This window comes from Phalacrocorax carbo, chromosome 2 (assembly GCF_963921805.1).
Source record: "Phalacrocorax carbo chromosome 2, bPhaCar2.1, whole genome shotgun sequence".
NCBI lineage: Eukaryota > Metazoa > Chordata > Aves > Suliformes > Phalacrocoracidae > Phalacrocorax > Phalacrocorax carbo.
In genome coordinates, this window is record NC_087514.1 from 81,941,692 (window position 1) to 81,962,299 (window position 20,608).

General features: G+C 39.1%; 1 protein-coding gene across 3 annotated transcripts in view; it reads left to right on the top strand.

The window, feature by feature from the left end:
• Nucleotides 1–20,608, top strand: part of TRIO (trio Rho guanine nucleotide exchange factor) — a 256,853-nt gene that overhangs the window by 176,364 nt on the left and 59,881 nt on the right. For all 3 annotated transcript variants that reach the window (XM_064443398.1, XM_064443396.1, XM_064443397.1), the window contains exons 31-34: nucleotides 885–986; nucleotides 1,693–1,835; nucleotides 2,449–2,548; nucleotides 10,540–10,783. In XM_064443398.1, coding sequence (XP_064299468.1) covers nucleotides 885–986; nucleotides 1,693–1,835; nucleotides 2,449–2,548; nucleotides 10,540–10,783 — 589 coding nt within the window. The remainder of the gene's footprint in view (nucleotides 1–884; nucleotides 987–1,692; nucleotides 1,836–2,448; nucleotides 2,549–10,539; nucleotides 10,784–20,608) is intronic.

The window sequence follows — 20,608 nt, forward strand, 5'->3', positions numbered from 1 at the left end:
AAAAAATTACCTTTGCTCAGGTACTGTGTATCCAACATCTCTTGTAATGAGCTGTGTATATGCTAGTGATGATGTGTATGAGGAGGAAAATATAGCTTCTAATAATGTAAGAATGCTTAGCAGCTGTCTTTTGGAGTGAGGGTTCCTGTACTTTGATCTATATTTCTTAGTTGATTTTTATTTTTTGGAGCACAGCCTATATGAATTGTTTAACTGGAAGCCAATTCACATGACTGAGGTGTTGTTCCAATTGGAAAATGAAAACATTTTGGATTATAATTAGCTGTTAAGGTCTGACATTAGAACATGCCCAAAAACTGATTGTTAATGTAGTTGTCCCACAAAATTCTCCAGGGAAAATGCATTTCTGAATTATTTCATCTGTTTCATAGGGAGGGAAACACGCTAGGAAAGGCTCTTTTGGCAGAAAAGAGATCAAGTTTTAGAAGATACCCAGACAATTGTTAAGTAGATCTTATCCAAGAGAAAACATAAAAATCAATAAGTAATGAGTGTTCCCTGATGGAAATCAACAAGGAGGGATGCCAACACTTATTTTTCACCGAGCACCTTTTTTAGTCTTATTAGGCTTTTATTGTCAAGTCAAAAATGTAAAATAAGGGATTTGGCTTTTCAGATTATAAATGCTATTGTTTGTTGCTAACTTTACAGGAAGAAGTATTAACTTGTAGTTCTTCCCTTTTTTTGAAGAAACCCCTCCGCTGCCACCAGAATAAAGGATTCTCTCTAGCATATGAGTTAGAGTTAAGCTTCAAAAAATATCTTTAAATAGCAGAGCTCAATTATTTAGAATATCAGCATTCCTTTGTGGCTTCTGAGGAAAAAAACGTTGTGTCATCCTAACAAATCTTTCTTGATTCCAGACTTCTGAACTGGGTGTCACAGAACATGTAGAAGGAGATCCCTGCAAGTTTGCTCTATGGGTTGGAAGGACACCAACTTCAGACAACAAAATTGTTCTCAAGGTAATTTTAGCAGATGTGCTTGTACAGTCTATACTAAGTGTTGTAGTTGTTCATGCTTGTTGGAAAGGCAACAAGCGATGACTTTTCCTGCTTTGAGAGGGACAGCTGCTGGCAGATAAGTTTCCTTTGTGTGTAAAGAACTCGCATAGCTTGACAGCACAGGGGAATCTGCGTGGTCTGCTGAAGGATTAAACAACCTTTCTTTCACAAATCAGAGTAGTAAGAGTTTTGATCCCATGGACTTGAAGCTTGAAGACATCAGCCACTAGCTGACAGAGCAACAATATGTCACAGACAAATCATGGCATAGAGTCATACAATAGTTTGGGTTGGAAGTGACCTTAAAGGTCGTCTACTCCAAATACCAGTGTTCAAGGTGTTACTACTGGTGTTATTTAAGTAAGTAAATCCACCCTGTCTCGTATGAGATGCATACAGGGCTTTAGCCTTCAAGTTATGGAAGAGGAATCTGAATCTAAAAGAAAATGTTTTTTAAATTAATAATGTTGAGAAGTGTAAAGTAGTGTTGGTGATTCAAATAAAGACAACTAGCTTGAAGTTCCCTTTCTCTGTTCAAGTTTTCAAAAATTATTCACGAAGTCATTCTTCACGCCTTCCTCTTTGTGTTTATTAGTTGACTGTATTTGTAGATTTTCTCAACTATAATAGTCCATTGTGGGGGTTTTGTTTCTTTTACATATTAAAGGCATCCAGTATAGAGAATAAACAGGACTGGATCAAACACATCCGGGAAGTGATACAAGAAAGGACCATTCATCTGAAAGGAGCATTGAAAGAGCCAATCCACATCCCCAAAACTGCACCAACAACAAAACAGAAAGGAAGAAGGTAAGTAGTATTTAAAAAAAATCAGAGATCTCTTAAGTACACAGCAGCACTCTTTCCTCTGTAGTGTTGAATTACTAATGACTTCCAGTGAATTGGACAAAACCAAGAGTCACTGTGACCAGCTTTATCTTATAATTAATTTCCAGTTTGTCGCAACTTGAGATTGCTGCTCTGAAGAGTCCCTGACTTGTGTATATTCAACCATTACAGAAGGGATATAGAACTGCAATACAGGATAGCTGTACATTTTTAGATTTTTACAATTATGCATGTATTTATTCAGGTCCTTAGTTTCCTTTCATGGCGCTTAAAATGTGTGACTGAGTACTCTGCTTGCTAGCTTTGGCTAAGTGGCTGTGTGAGTTTCTTGCCATAGTTCTGGCTGGTTGGCTGTTGCCTTAATTGTACATGATATAGACCTTGAGCAAACAAATTTGCTCTCTTAAAGCACGAAACAAAGTATTAAGTGCTGAATATTTGATTTTTGCATCAGCTAGTTTGGCTGATGTCCATTGCCACACTGTCTAGGCGCCCCTTCTGTAGAGTTCCAAGTAGGGACTAACATGTTACAAACACAGTGCTAATACTGTAATGAAAACTGAATTATTTGCAGAGACGGTGAGGACCTGGACAGTCAGGGAGATGGCAGCAGCCAACCTGATACTATTTCAATTGCGTCACGAACCTCACAGAACACACTAGACAGCGATAAGGTAAGTTTCCCAGGTGTTGCTCTGGTCTGAGAGGAAATTGTTCATCCCTTAGTGTGAGTTAGCACCCAAGATTAGTCCTTAGTACCTTCGGATAGGAGGCATGGAAATATTCAGTCTCTTAAAAATAGCTGTATGCAATAGAGAAGATATCTTGATACCATGGGGGAGCAGAGGTGATTGTTTAAATGTAGTAAGTCATGAAGGAATTATGTTTGTTCCAAACTGAAACCATCGTGGTCCCCTCTCTTCCGCAGATTGTTCAAAGCTTTGTCCCACTTTTAAAAAGAAAGTTTTATGGAAATAAAATTTGATACTTGTGCACAGACTTTTTCTTGATGTCGGTCTCAGCCTTCCTGAAAGCATACCATCTGCTTTTTGTATTACCTTGAGGTTGGTGGTTGTCACGCAGTTACTTTTGTGAAGGAAAAACCCTATCCAGTGTTCATGGGTTGGAGAGTAAGAGTGTTCACTTCCTGCATAAGAGCTGATAGAAATCTCCATGTTAAAGACAAGTAACCCACAACACTATCATATGATACTAGTGCTAGTGTTTCCTTTCCTCTATCTCTGTCTATATGATTCTGGCTGGGCTATCCCATAAGGATAACTCAGCCAGAGTTTCTCATGGGTAGAAGAGAAGTATCAAAAGGGTAAAAACTCTTATATGAAACATGTATCTGTTACTTTGGAATTGAAAGATTTCCAGCAAGTGGGAAGTGTTAGGACTTTGGAGGGAGGTAGAGATGGATAATAGAAGTTTGTCAAACATAATAAAGAGTGAAAACATAAAAGCTGTGTAGCAAATTACTTGAAAATGTCGTTAGGGATTTCAGGCCTATTACCTCATTATTGGGTAAAATTGTTCTGATGAGCCACTTGAACTATGCAGGTAAATAATCAGTATATTAGAGGGCAACTAAGTGAATAGGTTTGTCAGAGTAATAATTTGACCATTCCCATTGTCATCTAAAAGAGAGTTAGTTTTCTGCATTTTTGCACGTCACTTAAAGTCTTTCGATGACTCTTGGTGTTTTATTCTTTGTATTCTTACTTAGCTATTTAGTGATTTACAAAAGCTGTGTTGTGGATGCAAGCAGTTTAGTTCATTTTTTTTATGTGTTCTTAAGACTCTGGGTAATCTATCACACTCAAAAGCAAGACATGCTCTCTCTTATTTCCCTGAACGTTGGCTGAGATATCAAGCTGTGAGCACGCAGCCTGGCTGGATTGTGCTTAACTTCAGATGGAGGTGATGCAGTCCATCGCTGCCATGCACAACCATTGCACCTCTTCAGTTGTTTGTGGTGTACTGTTTACTAGGGAATAGCATGGGTTGTCTCCTGTTGTGCCCCTCCTGTAATATTTCATGTGAGAGTTGCTAAGAGAGTTGGCCAAGTGAAATGCCCTCAGGATTGTCTTCTAATCTGACATGAGGAAGAGTCTTACCAACCACCTGATCAACAGTGATTATAAGTTAAGAGAAGGAGGAATGGAGAAAGCTTTTAAATATTTTCCTGACAAATTAAGTTTTAAAGTTGGTTGGTGAGTGTGATGTTGTTTTTAAAGTAGCTTTGAGTTCTTGCATGATTGTATAAAATTTTTTGTTACACTTTCCTTTGACAAGGAAAACAAACTGAAAACCGGGTAACTCCCTGGAAGTTACTTGTGTGATGTATTGTATGTCCACAGAAGAAATTTGCTGTTTGTGCGCTTTTTAAAAGTGTGTGAATTATTAGAATAGCTTTTTCAATGTTTGTATTATATGTTTTGCTTTGTTAAATACATTAAGAAGAGAAAATTTTTAATCTGTTTAAAAATACAAAATAGAAGTTATTAAGGAACAGTAACAGGCAGGAGGCCAGTGAAATCTGTAGGATATCTTAACACTTGCTGAATCTGAAGTAATCTCTCACTTTGTATGTTGAAAATTCATTAGCTGCCGTCCATTTGGGGGTTTAAAATTGGTTCTTTTCTCAGCCTAGAAGCTTGAAGTATGTATGAATGTCTTTCAGAGGTGGAGTGAAACAGTTCTAGGGACTTCAAGTGCTGTTGATGCAGTTAGCCAGATGGAGCAGTGGAACTCCTCGGTTGAATTTGAAGCATGTCCCAAACTGAGCTGGGGTTCTAAATTGAGAAACATGAAAAACATCAAGTAATTTAAAGTAGTGTTAATTAGGTGGTAAACATGTTTAGCACTGTATGGCTTATTATGTTGTTGCTGAACATTTTTCTGTTCGTGTCTATCCACTATTGTGATTAAGGAAAGACAACAAATAGCAAACATGTCATACTAATCAACAGCCAAGTAAAATCATTCTCTCATTTTCTCCAGTTATATATTTAGACAGTTGATTCTTTTAAAATAAATGTTTTAGTTAGAAGTGCTAAACTTTGATACAGGGAGAATATCAAGAATTAAATCCTTTATCCACAACTCAATACTCTTTCTGACCTCCTCAGAGATATACTTTGAAAGAGCTGAAAATCCTTAGCCTTGGTAGTAAGCGCTTGAGTATTGTCCAGATGAACTTCTTTCCTTACATCCTGTTTTCTGACACAATTGGAAATGCCTTAACAACAGAGAATAACTTCATGATTAGCTTTTTACTTGTCCACCCTGGCTTTTAGGGCTAGAACTGCAACTTGTGATTGTTGGCTCCACTGTTGCATGTTGCTTTTCAGTAATGACTGGGATGATGCAATAGGCCATACATTTACAGAGCTGACATCCTTCCCAGCTTCATGTAATCTGAAAACTATATTGTAAAGTGGAATTAGAATCCAGAACTGTCCTGGGAAATGGGAGAAATTAATTGGCGAAAATACCATGCAATTTAATAGGAACACATTTGAGCTAATGTGAATAGGTGGAAGTAGTTAACTACTAATCAAAACAGTACTGAACAGTTTCTGAGACGATCTAGAAGTTGCACAGGCTCATAAGCTGTTTATTATTCTAACAGTATGATGCAATTATGAAGGTGGGGAAGCAGCCTTATATTGGCTTGTTGAAATAGGATGCTGAGCTGCAGGACGTTAAGTCCTCATTCTTTACTCAGCACTCATAAGGCCTCTATTAGATACTGCGTCCAATTTTGAGTACAGAATTTTAGCAAATTAGTGGGCCATTGGAAGAGTTCCAGGGGAAAGGGTGGGGGGGAGACTGATTAAATGTCTACCAAACATAACTTACAAGGCAAGATAAAGAGTTCGGACTAATAAGTCTAAAGAAAAGGTGAAGCTACTACAGAGTTACAGACCAGTCATTTACCCATATTTTCAGTGGATAGGATGAGATCAAAGGACTTAGTTTTACTAAAAGATTGCAGTCATACTTTTTTTAAATGGATATGAAAATGTGTGAAACCCTAGAGTAGGGTAGTTGTGAAGGCAGGGGAATCTCTGTAACTGGAGGTCTTTGAGAGCAGTTTGGATAAAAGTTAACCATGATTCACATAGATGTAGTTGATTGTGCTATAGAGGAAGAGAAAGACATGGACTTAGATAAGATCCTTTTCCAGCCTGTGTTTAATATCATGGGATATATCTTCATATTGCAAGACATGCTAAATACATCCATAGCACAGACCCATCCTGAAGTATTGCAAGTGACAATGGAGTCCAGAGAAATATATATTTTTTTGCGAGGGAGACTTCTACTCTGTCAAAGCATCTCAATTTTCTGCATGAGTGCTCTTACTGTGCCCGTCTCAGTAAACATGTCGCTCTTCGCCTTTCACAGCATTTCCTCCATTCACCTTCTGTAGCTGTGTAGCCTGCATTTTAGATGGCTAACGAATAAAAGAGATGACACTTGGCCCATTGATTCCACCTTTCAACAGTTCGTAGCCTCAGGGCTTGATCTGATTTTAACATCGTCTTTTGAACTTGATCCAATGCATAGGAAATTAAATGGGGAGGCTGAAGGAAACACTGTGGGTCTGATAGGTCTTTTCATGCTTGTACTAAGTGAGCTCGTAGAAATGTGAAATAATCCAAACTACTATTTTGGTAGCTGAGGTGGTGAGAAGCTTTTAGAAGAGCAGCTGTCATAGAGTGTTATCCTAAATAGTAGGAATCATGCTAGCTGCTCTGGGTGGTCAGTGGAGCAATATTTTATTCTTAACAAACTGTCTTTTGTGCCCAGCTGGTAACACTTTGTGCTGCTTTGTATGTGAAGTTGTATTTCATTCTCATGCTCTCACTCCTTTAAGTTTGTGTGGTAGTTCTTTGGAAAACAAAAAGAACTGAAGCAGCAGGAGACAACCAAGTGTTCAGTTCTGCCAGTGGAGACTGCAGAAGAGAATACTCCCATCAGTAGAAGAACTGCTAGTAAAAAGCCAGACACGGCTCTGAGTATACGCCTCTTTTCAGAGTCAGAAACCAAGTCTGAACAGCTACCTGCTTGAAGCAAAATACTCTTTGAGACAGAACTTTTGTCTCCCATTTCTTTCTTCCCACAGTACACTCGTTTCCATTTTAAAGGGGGATTAAAGAATTTTTGTACTTAAAATAGTTGAGAAATCTTATCTGCTGCTCTTTCCTTTCCCTTCTCAATGTAGAATTACTATGGGACAGTAATTTTAATTTGCAGTCCTGAGAGGAGGTTATATGGCCTGATATAAAGCCTGTTGTATGTGGCAGAACTCTTGTCAGTGGTCATCTTCCCAGATACTGGTGGCAGATGAACTCTTGGTGTGGTGTCTCTGACTTCAGCAAACCTACGCTAAGAGTGTATTCAGCCAGTGAGTGTATTATGGGTTTTTTGGGTTTGGTTTTTTTTTTTCTCTCTACAAGTGACAGTGATTAAAAGGCCCCAGAGAGATGAACATAGATGGTTAACATTAATTTCAGCCACAGCAAGACACTATGTCCCATGATAAGCTGTTTAATTAAACCTTGCGCCTTTTTTAATCTGCAGTTGTATTTCTGTCTGGCTTTTGTCTCTCATCTTGTCTCTGTCTCTCTGGTTTCCATGTTTCAGACATAGCCTCATTTATTTTTATCATGCATGATTAATTCAGTTTACATAAAGGGTTTCTTGAGAAGGATGGATAAAGTATATAAAGCCCTTGTTCAGCCTAAATTTGGATTTAGATAGTTTGTAACTCTCTTCTGTTCTGTGCAAGTCAGTCTCCCGGTTCTGCTGTGCCTCTAGCTCTTCCCTCCAGCCAGCCTAGAGGGCCTTGCCAAAGCTGTCCGGCAACAGCTGTTGAGCAACACGCTTAATCACAGACACTCCTTGCTGTCCAACTGTATTTAATCAGTGCAAAAGATGAAACTGCTTTCAGAAAGTATGTTATGGAGAGAAAACGAGCAATGAAACAAAGAGGAAAGCAGCATTTCCTAACCATAACTGTGGCAGGGAAAAAGAAGTATTGTTATCCCAAAGGAGGGGAAAACTGGTAAATGCTTTTTTGGTCAGTTCTCCATGATGACATAAATGTGTGCTGGGTAGAGAACATCATTGTTTTCCGTGTGGTAGACAGCAATGGACAAGTCCTGCACTAAGTTGCATCTAACAGCATTAGTGCATGTTTGAGGATGGTGTAGAACTAAAAATGGTGTGCAGGCAGTGTCTTACACGCTCTGCTGAACTGTGATTGAAAATTGAATTTCAGTGGAATGAGCTAGGATATCTGATTCCCACACAGTCTGAAAAACAGGGATTTTTTTGTGATTGAGTAGTTTCTGATGTAGCCACTGACTGCTTTTGTTTGCTTTTTCATTTAGCTTAATATTATATAAAATAGTGAATATAAAATCTGAGATCTTACCTTTTTTCTGGTTTTTTGTTTTGTTTTGTTTTTTTCTTTTAAGCTAGGGGAAAGAGAATAAATAACATCTCTATTAAAGCCAAAACATGTGGCCGTTGCATCGGTCACAAAGTATATTTTAATCTCTCTTTATAGGAAGTGAAGGGTCAGGAAAGCAAGCTGCGCACCACTTCTATGCTGCTGTAGTTATTTAGGAGAAAATACAAAGACTAGATGCAGTTTCTGGAAAGCGTCAACTTTTTGTTGTCTTGGTGCTTGTACTGATTGGGGATGGATGTGGACTCTCCTGAGAAAAATTTGGTCTGCACTGGACACCTTGTGAAGTAATACTTTATCAGCTTCTCTGTTAGTCCCCATCAGGCATACAGATGGTTTCAATTGTTTCTGAGTTTGTCTGAAGAAGGCTGTAACATAAATCAACACCAGAAAACAAGGGAAAGCTCTTTACTTTTTCCCCTTTGGCATAGTTTTGCATGAACTGAAAACTAATATAATATGGAGAAAGAGTGTAAAGTAACAGGAAACTTTTCAATGAGGGAGGAGGTAGCATGTTTTGAAGATGTACTACCCCCCTGTAATTTGCGTATTGGGGCTGTCTGGAGGGATGTGGTATGAGCAATGTGATTAATTTTTAGCCTGGACCGAAATGGGTGCAACCTGTTTTATATTCTGTAAACACTAAATGTATAAGGCTTTTCTGCCCTTCTTGGCGCCTGCATCCCCCCAAGAAAACTGGTTCGTGTACTTGCACAAGCAAGGGTAGCTGGTGAGATTAGCAGGCAGAGACCATGGGAAAGATCTGGAGTTACTGCAGACCATCTGCTGGGAGTTGTGTCCTGTCGTTTGTTGCAGGCTTGAGGAAGAGATGGTTGGAAATAGCCTTTGAGTCTTACTGGGGTTTTGCTGGTTTTGTCATTTGCTCTAAAATTCTTGTTTGATAACAGGAAGTATTATCCTAGAAATGTTTCTATCTGGTGCTTCAGTTCCAGCCTTCTAATGAAAACTAACAAGTAACACTGCAGTCTCCTATCTCCTTTTCCTAAAGCTCATGGGATGTAGCTGGCAGTCATCTAAGAGCCTAAACATAACAGTCAAAAATAACGTGGCAGGAACCGTGCAGCACATTGGTGTAGCACATACTTCTATATTTGCTGCAGTTGCAACTCTCCCAGGGTATTTGTCCTCCTTTGTCAGCATAGAGCATTGCAGGATTACCTTGCTGAAGTGAGGGAGTTTGCTGGCTTGGTCCAGAATTACTGAATTCACAGTAGTTGCCTACCAGCTGAGATTTGATATACACTGAAGCAGCCTGAGCTTATAGAAATACTCACAAAAAGCTGAGGTAGCCTGGAACACCATTGCCATATGGAAGGAGAAGGAATTCCCAGGCTGTTTGCTTAAGTTGGATGGGTGCTCTGGCACTGAGCAATCTTGGGAACTTTGCAAAGTTCTGATAATAATTTTCATTTCACATCAAAGCAGATGAAACAATCAAAGAGAGGAAACTTAATCTTAGGCAAAGTAATTCTAATGAAGTGTTTCGAAGAGGGGGAGGAAAACCCTGGGCTTGCGTGCTTTTAATTCAAGTTTCTGTGTGTCTTTGGAGACTCAGTGAAAATGTGTAAGTTGTAAGCCTGAGTGGATTTTGTATCAAATAGTTAAGTGTTTGGGAAACTTATGTGAAGAATTTTATGCCAATTTTTGTAATTATGTATGGTGTATACTGCATGATTTTGTGACGTGTATGTAGAGAGTAAACTGAGTGGGATGGGAATAAGGCAGTAAGCTCATTCAAAAAAGGTGCCTCTTTCTGCCTTGAATTTGCAAGATAGCAAAGCTAATGAGTGAAAGTATTTAGTAGTATCTGGCTTTTTGTTGCCAATTATCACCCATAAAATACATTCTGAAACAACTGCTACTTCAGCTTTCTGGGCTAAGGAGCAGTCTAGCAAGAAAAACTGCTTAAATCCTCCGCCCAGCACTGTCACAACCTGTGTGCTTTGAACATAGGCAGAGACAAGTAGAGTTAAAAATCTGTTCTAAAACACCAGAACTGCCTGATTTTGAAATGATCTCTTGATGTGGAAAGTCCCAGAAGCTTGCTATCTCATCCAAAATATGAATCCTGCCAGGAATCCTAAATAGGTAATGCTGTGTGACGGATGGTTTGATAACGAGCGTTCATCTGGCTTCTCCTTGTTTTTCCCCTCACAGTTGTCGGGTGGGTGCGAGCTGACAGTGGTAATCCACGACTTCACCGCCTGCAACAGTAATGAGCTGACAATCCGCCGTGGGCAGACAGTGGAGGTCCTGGAGAGGCCCCATGACAAGCCTGACTGGTGTCTGGTTCGAACCACAGATCGGTCCCCAGCTGCAGAAGGCCTGGTCCCCTGCGGCTCCCTCTGCATCGCTCACTCTCGCAGTAGTATGGAGATGGAGGGGATTTTTAACCACAAAGGTAAGAAATGATGGAAATGAAGTCTCATCGTCAGCAGCACGAGTTTTGGGTAATGTGGTGTTCTTGCGCTGTTCTGGTTTCCAGTTTTTAATTAGATAAAACAGTGCTTTTAGCAACCTGCAGCCACATTGTCTATTCCAAAATAAGCAGCCAGCCGTTCTCGGTGTTAAGCGGAAATGTGGCTGAAGACAGGGAAGACCTTTAAGCAAATTCTGTCTTGGTGAACAGTGTTATATACCCTATTAGATCAAGCTGTGATGATAGGAATATCTATACCTGTTGTGTGCTGAAAGGGGGAGGGAAGGTCTCCAGCGTGCAATATCAACGGCTTCTGAGAAACCCTGCTGTAAGAAGTCATGACAACATCAGACTCAGCAATGGAAAAGGTAAATACACATGTTCATATGCACTGGCACAGGAGTTGGCTATTTGGACTTCTGTGTTTTACTTAACTGGGTTTTCCAGAATAGCAGTGGCACGTTCATCCCTTTTTTCCCAGAGCAGCTGTGAAATCTTACTGTTTTTTTCAGATGTGTGAAGAAACGTGCCCCTGAAGGGTGCAACGAAAATCTGATAACCTTAAAAACTTTCAAAAAATTTTTGTGTGCTGTAGTCTTTTAGCTCTGTAAAATCCCCAGACTCGGAGTAGTTTGTTATTAGAGAAAATGCTTGCTTGCTTCATTTGAAACTACTGGAGTTTGCAGCCTGTGAACAGAAAGCAATTAAAAAAACCCCACCAGAAAAACAGTTCATTAGGAGGTGTTTCATCACATGCTGGGGGAAAAGATGCATTTCAAGAAGTTTATTATTGCAAGTAACAAGATTAGCAGGAAAGCAGTGTTGGGGAAAACTTGTTTTCCAAAACACAAAATTCTGGTTTTGGAGAGTTTTTCATAAATATAACCACAAATTTTTCAATTATTCAGTCCACCCCAGCTATCACATTACAACTTTCCCCAGTTTTTTCAGAACACTCTATAAATGTGCTTGGCTAAAAGAGGGGAGAGTTTGTGTTTCTTACATTAGGAGCATGCACAGCAGGAATGTCCTGAATGCAGGGCGATCAGGACGGGAAGTCTGAAGGACTGAGCTATATAGTTGGAATACTTTTTTGTCCTTTTGTGTCCTATAACAATTTGGATAGAGAAAGTTTGCAGTTGTTCTGATGATAAAATTGGAAAATGTAGTTAGGTATCACTGAAACACTTCTTCCATTGACCAGGGGGTGAAAACATGGAAATGTCAACAGGATTTTTTTTTAAAACAGCACTCACAGACTTGATAAAACCAATTTCCTTTGGAGCTAGGAGACTTCACCTTTGAGTGCAGAGAATTTTATTAGGAGAGGGAGATTGTACTGGATTATATATGTTATATGAAGAACATTGAGTCTGTCAGACTCCTGAGGGAGAGACAGGGTTGGTTTTGTCTTCGATAGGTTACTTTTATTAATCAAACCAGTGGACGTAACCTGTATTGCTTTTTTCCGTTACTGTTTGTTTGGGGAAAATGGGGCAGAGCACTGTAAAGTTACTTCAGTTTTTGTTCAACATGTTGCTTTGAAATAAGGAGCATTAATTAATTGTTTTAGTCATGGAGACTGAAGAAGAGAAGCCCATTGCTAGAATGAGCGTGATTTGCAGGGTTGAATGCAGCCTTAGAAGTGACTTCTGTCCCTGCCTGTCATAGCCTTCCTGTAGGATGTTATGGCATGCCATTTAAACCCCAGCTGATAAGAAGCAGCTGCTAATTGTTTATTCCCACATTACTGGGTGTCAGGCTTTAGGAGCTGGATGGTTGATTTGTAAAGTTTCCCATGCATGTGACTACGACTGAAGTCAGTGTGAATTGTATTGAACACACAAACTATTAAATAATGTTAGGTGATCTGGGGAGGAAAGAAAAGGCAACAACCAAACAACTTTAGACTGGGTACTTGAACCCACTGGATACGTTTGACGTTGGTCTCTGCCTCAATTTTCTGTTGCTTGAAAGAGGTTGATAGTATTCATCTCGCAGAGGGATTGCAGAAATAAAGCAAGATTAGTGGAGTGCTTTGATTTTATTTTTCCCCCCATAGTGAAAAGTACCTCAGAAGATCCCACAAAGCAATTATTCATTCTCAAGTGCTGCATTTGATTAAAGATCTTTAAATGAGGCATTGGGGGGAATACGCTAATCAGAAGAATGGAAAAACAATTAGATTATATTCTCAGAATTGTTCATTGTGGGCATTGATTGAGGTATGAATTCCTAAAGAACCAAAACAAAACAGAAAACACAATCCCCATAAAAAAGAGCAAGTGAATGATGTAATTTAAGGCAATCCATGTACTTGGGTGGACAATTCTTAAATGTTGTATTCTCTAGATTTCTGGTGTTTGATTCTGCAACTTCAGTCTTTTTAATACAGATTTTTTCTTTTTTTTTTTGACCATAATGCAGTAAAACTTCAGAGGTTTTGGATGGTTCAACAAATTAGTATATTGACCTCGGGAGTTTTTAGGTCTGAACATACATATGTTATGTTAAGCTTGCAGTGTGAGCATCAGGTCTGAATAATTCTGTACAGTTCGTGGGCTAGGCCATGTGCAGTAGACGCTAGTCTGGAATTTGTGCATGTCTGGCACCACAAGCTGCTGTGGGAGGCTTAGAGAGAGAGAGGTTTTATGTAATTCCAAAGGAAGAAGGGAGGTGATCACCGTCAGAAGCAGTGAGGGTAGCTGCTTGGATGTTGAGGTCTTAGCCTATACAAATGGCTTGTTGAAGCAAAAGGTTTTGTACTCCTCTGAAAGGATACTGAATATCTATGAACCCTACAATTTTTGATCTTTTCAACGGTGTTCATTTATCACTACCGTTTGCCAGCTAAACGAGCTGGAAGGCCACAGTGTATCAGAGGTGAAATAAGTTTCAAAGTTTTGAAATGCCAAACCTCTTCTAATTTATAGCTTGTTCTTAAGTTGTGTAAAACCACATATTTGTCACAGACTACAGAAATGTTGGGTGGTATTTTGTGCCTTAAATAATCTGAAATGATATCCAAAGTAGGGTAACGTGAAAGATTATTAAAGCAAAAAGTATGTTCAGTGAAGTCTAGTTCTGACAGCCGATCTTGGTCATTCCTTGTCAGTCCACATATTGTCTGTCAACCATGAAAGGTAATATTGTTTTATTCTCATGTTAGAACACCACCCCAAAAATGACCCTCATCACTTGCCTACAAATGTAGGTGTTACTTGTCCTCTGATAATGTGTATTACTTTATATATCTAGTAAATATCAATGGGTAGGAAAAAAACCCACATTTACAGTACCTTCAAAATTTTATGGTAGTTAACAAAACAAACATTTTGTTAAGAGTATGGGGAAAACATTGCATAGAAAAAAAGACACTCACCAGGTGGACAGTCATTTAGGGAGAGGGTTGATTGCAGGTTCCAGACCTCTTGCTCACTCTGCTGGATATGAAATCTATTTTTGTAAGTTATTTGGGTCATTTTATCAATTTGACATGCAGTTTACAGATGAGTACATTTTAAAAAATCTAAATCCCTTTTATAATAGGGGAAAAAAACAAGTGGGTAGTGAAGAGGTTGAATAACAGTTGGTGCAGTCTACAAAAAATAAATTACTAGCTTTGGAAGAACATGTTTTTCACAAGTAATACATAAGGCAATGATTTTTTTTTTTGCAACGATTCCCCACATGTTATTGGGTATGGGGGAGAAAGAATGTTCCCGTTTTATTTGGTGCTTCTCTCTTTTTTTTTTTTGTTTTGGGTTTGTTTTTAATAAGGGTTTCTTTTCATTCTATAGTATATCCTTTTTTTTATGTGCAGTTCACTTTCCTTTGTTTGCAGGGCATTTACACAGCCACAGAGCTTTGGGTTAAAGGCAGGGGATAGGATTCAGTATAACAAAATTGAACTTGTAAGCTCAGAAAAATTGGCAGGTATTTAAAATTGTGAATCTCTTGCCTGTTTAGATCACAAGTTTGCTGTCTGTTCCAACTTTTGAGTACTTCTGAAGTATAAAGAATTTGTGATAGTCCATCATATCCCTTCTGTAGATGCTGCTGTTTGGAGAGCTACAAAGGCTACAACAAGCCTTTGCTCAGGAGGCTTGTATTTGCATGTGTGTTTTATAAGTTATGGGGATTTTGGGACCACATCTGACTGCCAATTCGTGTTACTATCTGCTTCATTGAAAACTTGGCCACAGAGAGATTTTTGTTTACCTGGAGGTACAATGTCTGCCTGTTTTATACGTTCTTGTAATCCAGGTATCTGTATGGGTTTGTTCAGATCTGAAAGGTAGGTGATATCTTAGTAACAAGGTAACATACCATGCACCACTGCAATACTGAACACTGGCTTTTGTTTCTACTCTCAGGAATCTGTCCTGACTGGTGCCATGAACAGAAGAATGTTATTTCAGCAGTTGTTTTGTGGGGTTTGGGGTCTTTTTTTTCTAATTGTAGTATCTCTCAGAGAATCTACCATAATAAGAAGGATCAAAGAGCCGATGCTTTCCAAGGCAAAGGTGGATAGATTTGTTTAAAGAGCTGTGTAGTAGGGCCTTCGTTACACGTGCAAGATGGGAAGGAGTGATGTAGGGCAGATGTTGGAGGTGTCAGAGCTCATTTTCAATTGGCATGAGGACCTCCTATTCCGGAATTAAGAAAAAGGAAAATTGCACAGGTGATGTAGAGATATTTCCCCAGAAGAGAGAGAGATTTTATCGTTGAGACCACAGAATGGGATAAACCAGTCTTCAATTTGTTACATTAAGTAAACTTGTTCTTGCACAACTGGAGACCTCCTATCCAAACTATTCATTTTGGATGCAAGGCGAAGGGGAGAGAGTAAAGGTAAAACATCTTGTGTATGATCAAGAGCTTTGAAAGTTATGTTTGAAAAATTGAATGTTTCCATGTTCAGTCCAAATACTGTTATGTAGGAAGAGGAAGCTCTGGATAGCAGCAAGAGAAGAATTTCATCAAGTAAAATGGGAATCCAGTTGAATAATTGAGAAAGGACTCCCTGTTTGTAGTGGAAGAAAAGAAGGATAACCTTGGCCTCAGTTGTTTTCTTGCAAGCAGAGGGAGGCTATAGAAGGGGGGGATTTGCTGTTTTGCGACAAGCAAGTGAAGTATGGGCCATATGTAAAGAAAAAGGATCCCCACCCGTGGCTCGGAGCCAAAGCACTGTCGGTGAGACTGTCTGACAGCATTTGCAGCTGCAGGAAATGAAAGTTACAACCCAGGCCAGCGGGGAAAGTAACTCCTCCTAACAATGAGTAGGTATGGTACTTGCTTTGCCTTGGGGCCATGTGGCAAAAGGTGGGGACTGTAGTTTCCAGGGCACCGTACAGAAAGGGATCTGCTTCTGCTACACAGCTGGATGCAGTCATATGCAAAAAGTGATATCAAGGAATACGTTGTAGTTGTAGAAGACACTAAGTATTAATCTAAAAATTCTGCTCATCTAAATTAGCAAAAAATCTAAAAGCTGTGCTGCAGTGTCAGTTCAACTTTATCAGGCAGACTTGAGTTTGAACAGAGGTGCAGGCATTATAATAGCTAAAGTTCAACTTCCCAATTATCAGTTGTTTTGAAAGCCTAATAAATCATAAATTTCCATGTAATCATATGCTTTTTAGCAAAATATCTTACCAGTCTAATAGTGGCAAAGATAGTTTGAATTTAAGTTCTGTGTGTGTGGTTTTTCAGACATGTTCTCATGCTTTAGGTCAGGTAAATAAAATAGCTGCAGTATAAACTATAACAAGAGTTCTCTATCCTGACTTTCCCACCTTGTGGTTTTAGTTGAGTTTGCAGTTAAAACCTGTTTTGAGCATAAGTAAACTGAAATAAAATGTCAGCAATTGACGGTGGTCCATTAGATCATATCAGACGGTCAGAGTTAATAGCCAAATTCTAATTCAGCCTTGAATAAACAGTAGAGGCTCTATGAATTGCTTCCTTCGTGTTGTGCAGTCCTAAACTAGATAAGGAGATTCAGTGAATCTCACAACTTGAATTTCTAGAAGAGTTCTCTGTAAATGAAGTTTATATGTGCGCTGAAACATTGTAGGATTGAATTCTGCATAAATCTGCTTTTAACTCCTGCACTATCACTTTATCATAACCCAGCCCAGGAAGACCTGTCAGATATATCTGTATTTTCCATGCTGACTCTATTTGTGGGCATAAGTATGTGGTTAATTTGTCTCTGGAATTTTTGTACGCAGGTAATGAAAGCTTCTTGCTCTGCTTGGGAGTTCAGTATTACCACTGAGAAAAAGAATAAATTTTATAATACTGGCTTGAATGTATTTTTGGTCCCAGACAGCTGCCAAATATATTTCCCTTATATATCATAGTTGGAAAGGAAATCGGTGTGTAAAAAGTATCTGCTTCAGAACAGATGTATTTGTACAGCTGATCTTTGGGAGGTAGAAGATGGATATAAACCAGCAATTCTGATGGCTTTAGATTTCCCAAGAGAGTTGTTACTTCGCTTGCAATTAGCCTTTCTCTGACAGCAGTTTCGTTTTCTCACCAAGGTTTTTAGGCAGAACAGAGTAAAAACTAAAATCATATCCTGCAAGTGATGTTCGTACGTTGCAATTGAAGAAAAACATCCTGGAGTGGTGTGTTTTTCCTTAACTGTCCCTTGTCAGGGACAAAACTGTTGAAAGAGTTGTTTGTGTTGAGAATTACTTCTTGGGGGTGTCTTTGTTACCCATATTTTGCTTTGGATTAAGTAGATTTTCAGAGCTGGTGCCCCAAAGAGCACCTGAGAGCAACCCAAAGAATTTCTCTTCCATTTCAAGGAATAAGTAACTTGGCAGGTTGGTGAGGGAAGGGGTAGTGGGGTTAGGGTCACCTATTTGGACAGAAGAGTGCTCCTAGAGGCGTGGAGTTGTCACAACTGTGTGGTAACTGCCTTGTTCATGTCAGACGACAGGGAGCTATGGGTGTATATATTTCTGCAGCTGGATGGCTGTTCATTTCCATGGACCACCTGGGTAATTTTACCTGATGCGTTTTCTTTCAGTCACAGAACTGTATAATACTGACAGTCTCCATAAGGTCTTCTGTTCTCTTTCTGACTCTCTAGTTTTCTGGCACACTTTTGCTGCTGTGGCTCATATTCCTAAATTTGGCATTGGGAGGAGTATTTATGTGTTCTGTGTTTAGTGGAGGGGAGAAAATTTTTGAGGAGCAGGCTAAAGCCAGCGTTCTAGTGCACCTTTCAGAACACCATCACATTACATCACATCATCTGTTGCGATCACTGCCTGCAGATGGAAGTGGCAGGATTTAGTGTTCCACTGACGTCCTCCAATTCTGGTTTTGTGAGGAGGCTGCTGAAAGTCCATGTCCCATTGACTTCATTTCACTTTTCCTACAATCAAATAGTAAAAATATTAGTCTGTTATGCATGCTAAACCAGAAATACTGCCTCACTTCTCACGCAACTCTGCCAGAAGCTTTTTAACAGATGCCCTTGATGTCTCTTAAGTCGTTGGCATTGCTTTCAAATCACTGCTTCATTATGCAATGTTTTGCTGCTATTTTGAGTGCATATTCACTGATATAGGTACAGTTCCAGTTTGGGTCATGCTTGTGTTTTCTCTTAGCTTTGAGCTGAGTACAAATAGCAAGACATTTTTCTCTATCTCGGACAACTATTGAACTTAAACGCATCATTCTCTAACATGGAAATTATGCAAATAAGCAATCAAATTCTTAGAGCAAACTGTGTAAAAGGAGCTGTTGTGATAAGTGAATAGCACCATAAAAATATTACATGATCCCAGGAAAAACACTCGTAATGCTTTTCAGGAATTTGCAGTATGCATTTTCTAGGATGGATATATAATGGTTAACCCCTATAGAGGCATATATATAGCTGACAGGCAGGCATAATAAGTAAAGGCTTGTTATCCAGTTGTCCTTGATGACCTGAATCCTGTACTCATTTTCCCTGTGGTTGTAAACCAGCTGTGTCCAACCTACTGTATGTTAACCACTTACGATGTAGCAGAAATAGTCTCTGTTAGAAGAAGCAGTCAAAAGTATGTCAGGTTTTCAAGAGCAGATGGCACAAAGCCCCAGATAATCTGGTCTGATCTCGTAACTGACCCATCCTTTTGAGCAGAAGGTTGGACTATATGGATTTTTAGGGCCCTTGTCAGCTTGAGTGATCCTGTGATCCTACGCTAAAAGTTAGAATTGCCAGCATGGATGTGTTACATTTTATGTGGTTTGCTGGAGTCTTGGACTCGCCTTAGTGTCTGTGGGGATATCAGAAATGCTTAAGATTTTGCCCCATAATATATTCCTTCCATGTAAGAAATGGAAAGGAATCATAAAAAGTATTTCTGCTCATGAGAAGCGCCAGTTATTCTTGTTGCACCATGCTGGGTGTGATTATAACCTTATTAGGCATATGTTCATTTGTTAACGTAAGCTTTAAAGTATTAGTGATATGGAGCTTCCTTAAACACAGAGTCTAGGGAAATCTAGCTGCATGTAAGAACTTGCAAATATGCTTGGAGGAAGGAAATTTGCTAGGGAAGCCACCTGCAAAGAGGAACTAGTAAAGCTGAATAGTCATCTATTGCGTTCCACAGAAAAGCTTAAGGGTTGTGGAAGTAATGGCATCATCAAGGTCTAAGTTCAAGCTGTTGCTCTTGCCCTTATTAATAAGAGGAGAGGATACTTAGGAATGTTAAATGTAGGGAATCTGTAGTGGTGAAAAAGATCCCAAAAAAGAATGAGAAAGAGGAGCTCACTAGCAAAAATGTATATCAAGTGAAAGGTTTTTTTAAAAAACCACAGAAAACCAAAAGACTGGAGACAGGTTGAGTGAGTGGATTGCTTTAGGCAATGTTAAACAGAAATTCTTGATGGCTGAAAACCACCAAATGATTACCCACATATCTTAAAATTTTTATGTCACTAGCTAATCTATTTAAAGAGTTTATATATCATGGCCAGACTTGATGGTGGTCCATCCTAATGTGTTTTGTGCTAATTTTCCTCATTGTCTCAGGGGTAACAAAATACATGCGCTCTAATTGCTGGTTGATTTAGTAGAACAGGCTTGGGTGTGTTCATCCTTTCATCCCGAAGATGTGGCAGGACTAAATGCAGTCATACCAGAATCAGAGCTCTGTTTATAGGCCCAGAGTAACATCTAAAGAAGAGACACTTACAGCAGATTGTACCCTGGAGATACGTGCTGTGTTCTCTTTGTATTGTCATTGTTTGCTTGAGTGAAAGCCCAGGCTATGGGATCCAGTGCTCACTCACATCATCTGCATAAGACTATGCTGAGATTACAATCCTCAGAACTGGAGTAAAATAGTAGTAGTAGTATTTTGCGATCTCCTTGTTTGTGGAATAACAAGGCCTTTTCTGTTATTGAATTTGTAGGGGTGATGACAAGCATCTACATTTCTGTAGATATCTTCATTTGAAAATAAGTGTTCTGTCTATTTTGACAGGCTCATCTTTTCACATAGAAGTATTTTTTTTATTTTTATAAAGCAAAATACCATTCTAAATCGCAGAAGGAGATAGCACTGTTTTTGTCAGATTGTGAATTTTTGAAAGATAGTATTAACTTTTGGAAAAGTTTCAGTTCTTAAGAATAATAACCTTGTTTTTGTTGTTGTTGGCAAGAGGCGTGCATATTAGGATATAGAGTCTGTTTAGGCCTTTTTGTGTGCTTCAGGAAGTTAACATTATTACCAGACTAAAACTTCTACCATGACAGCATGCTTTGTTCAGGATGAACAAAGAAAAGAG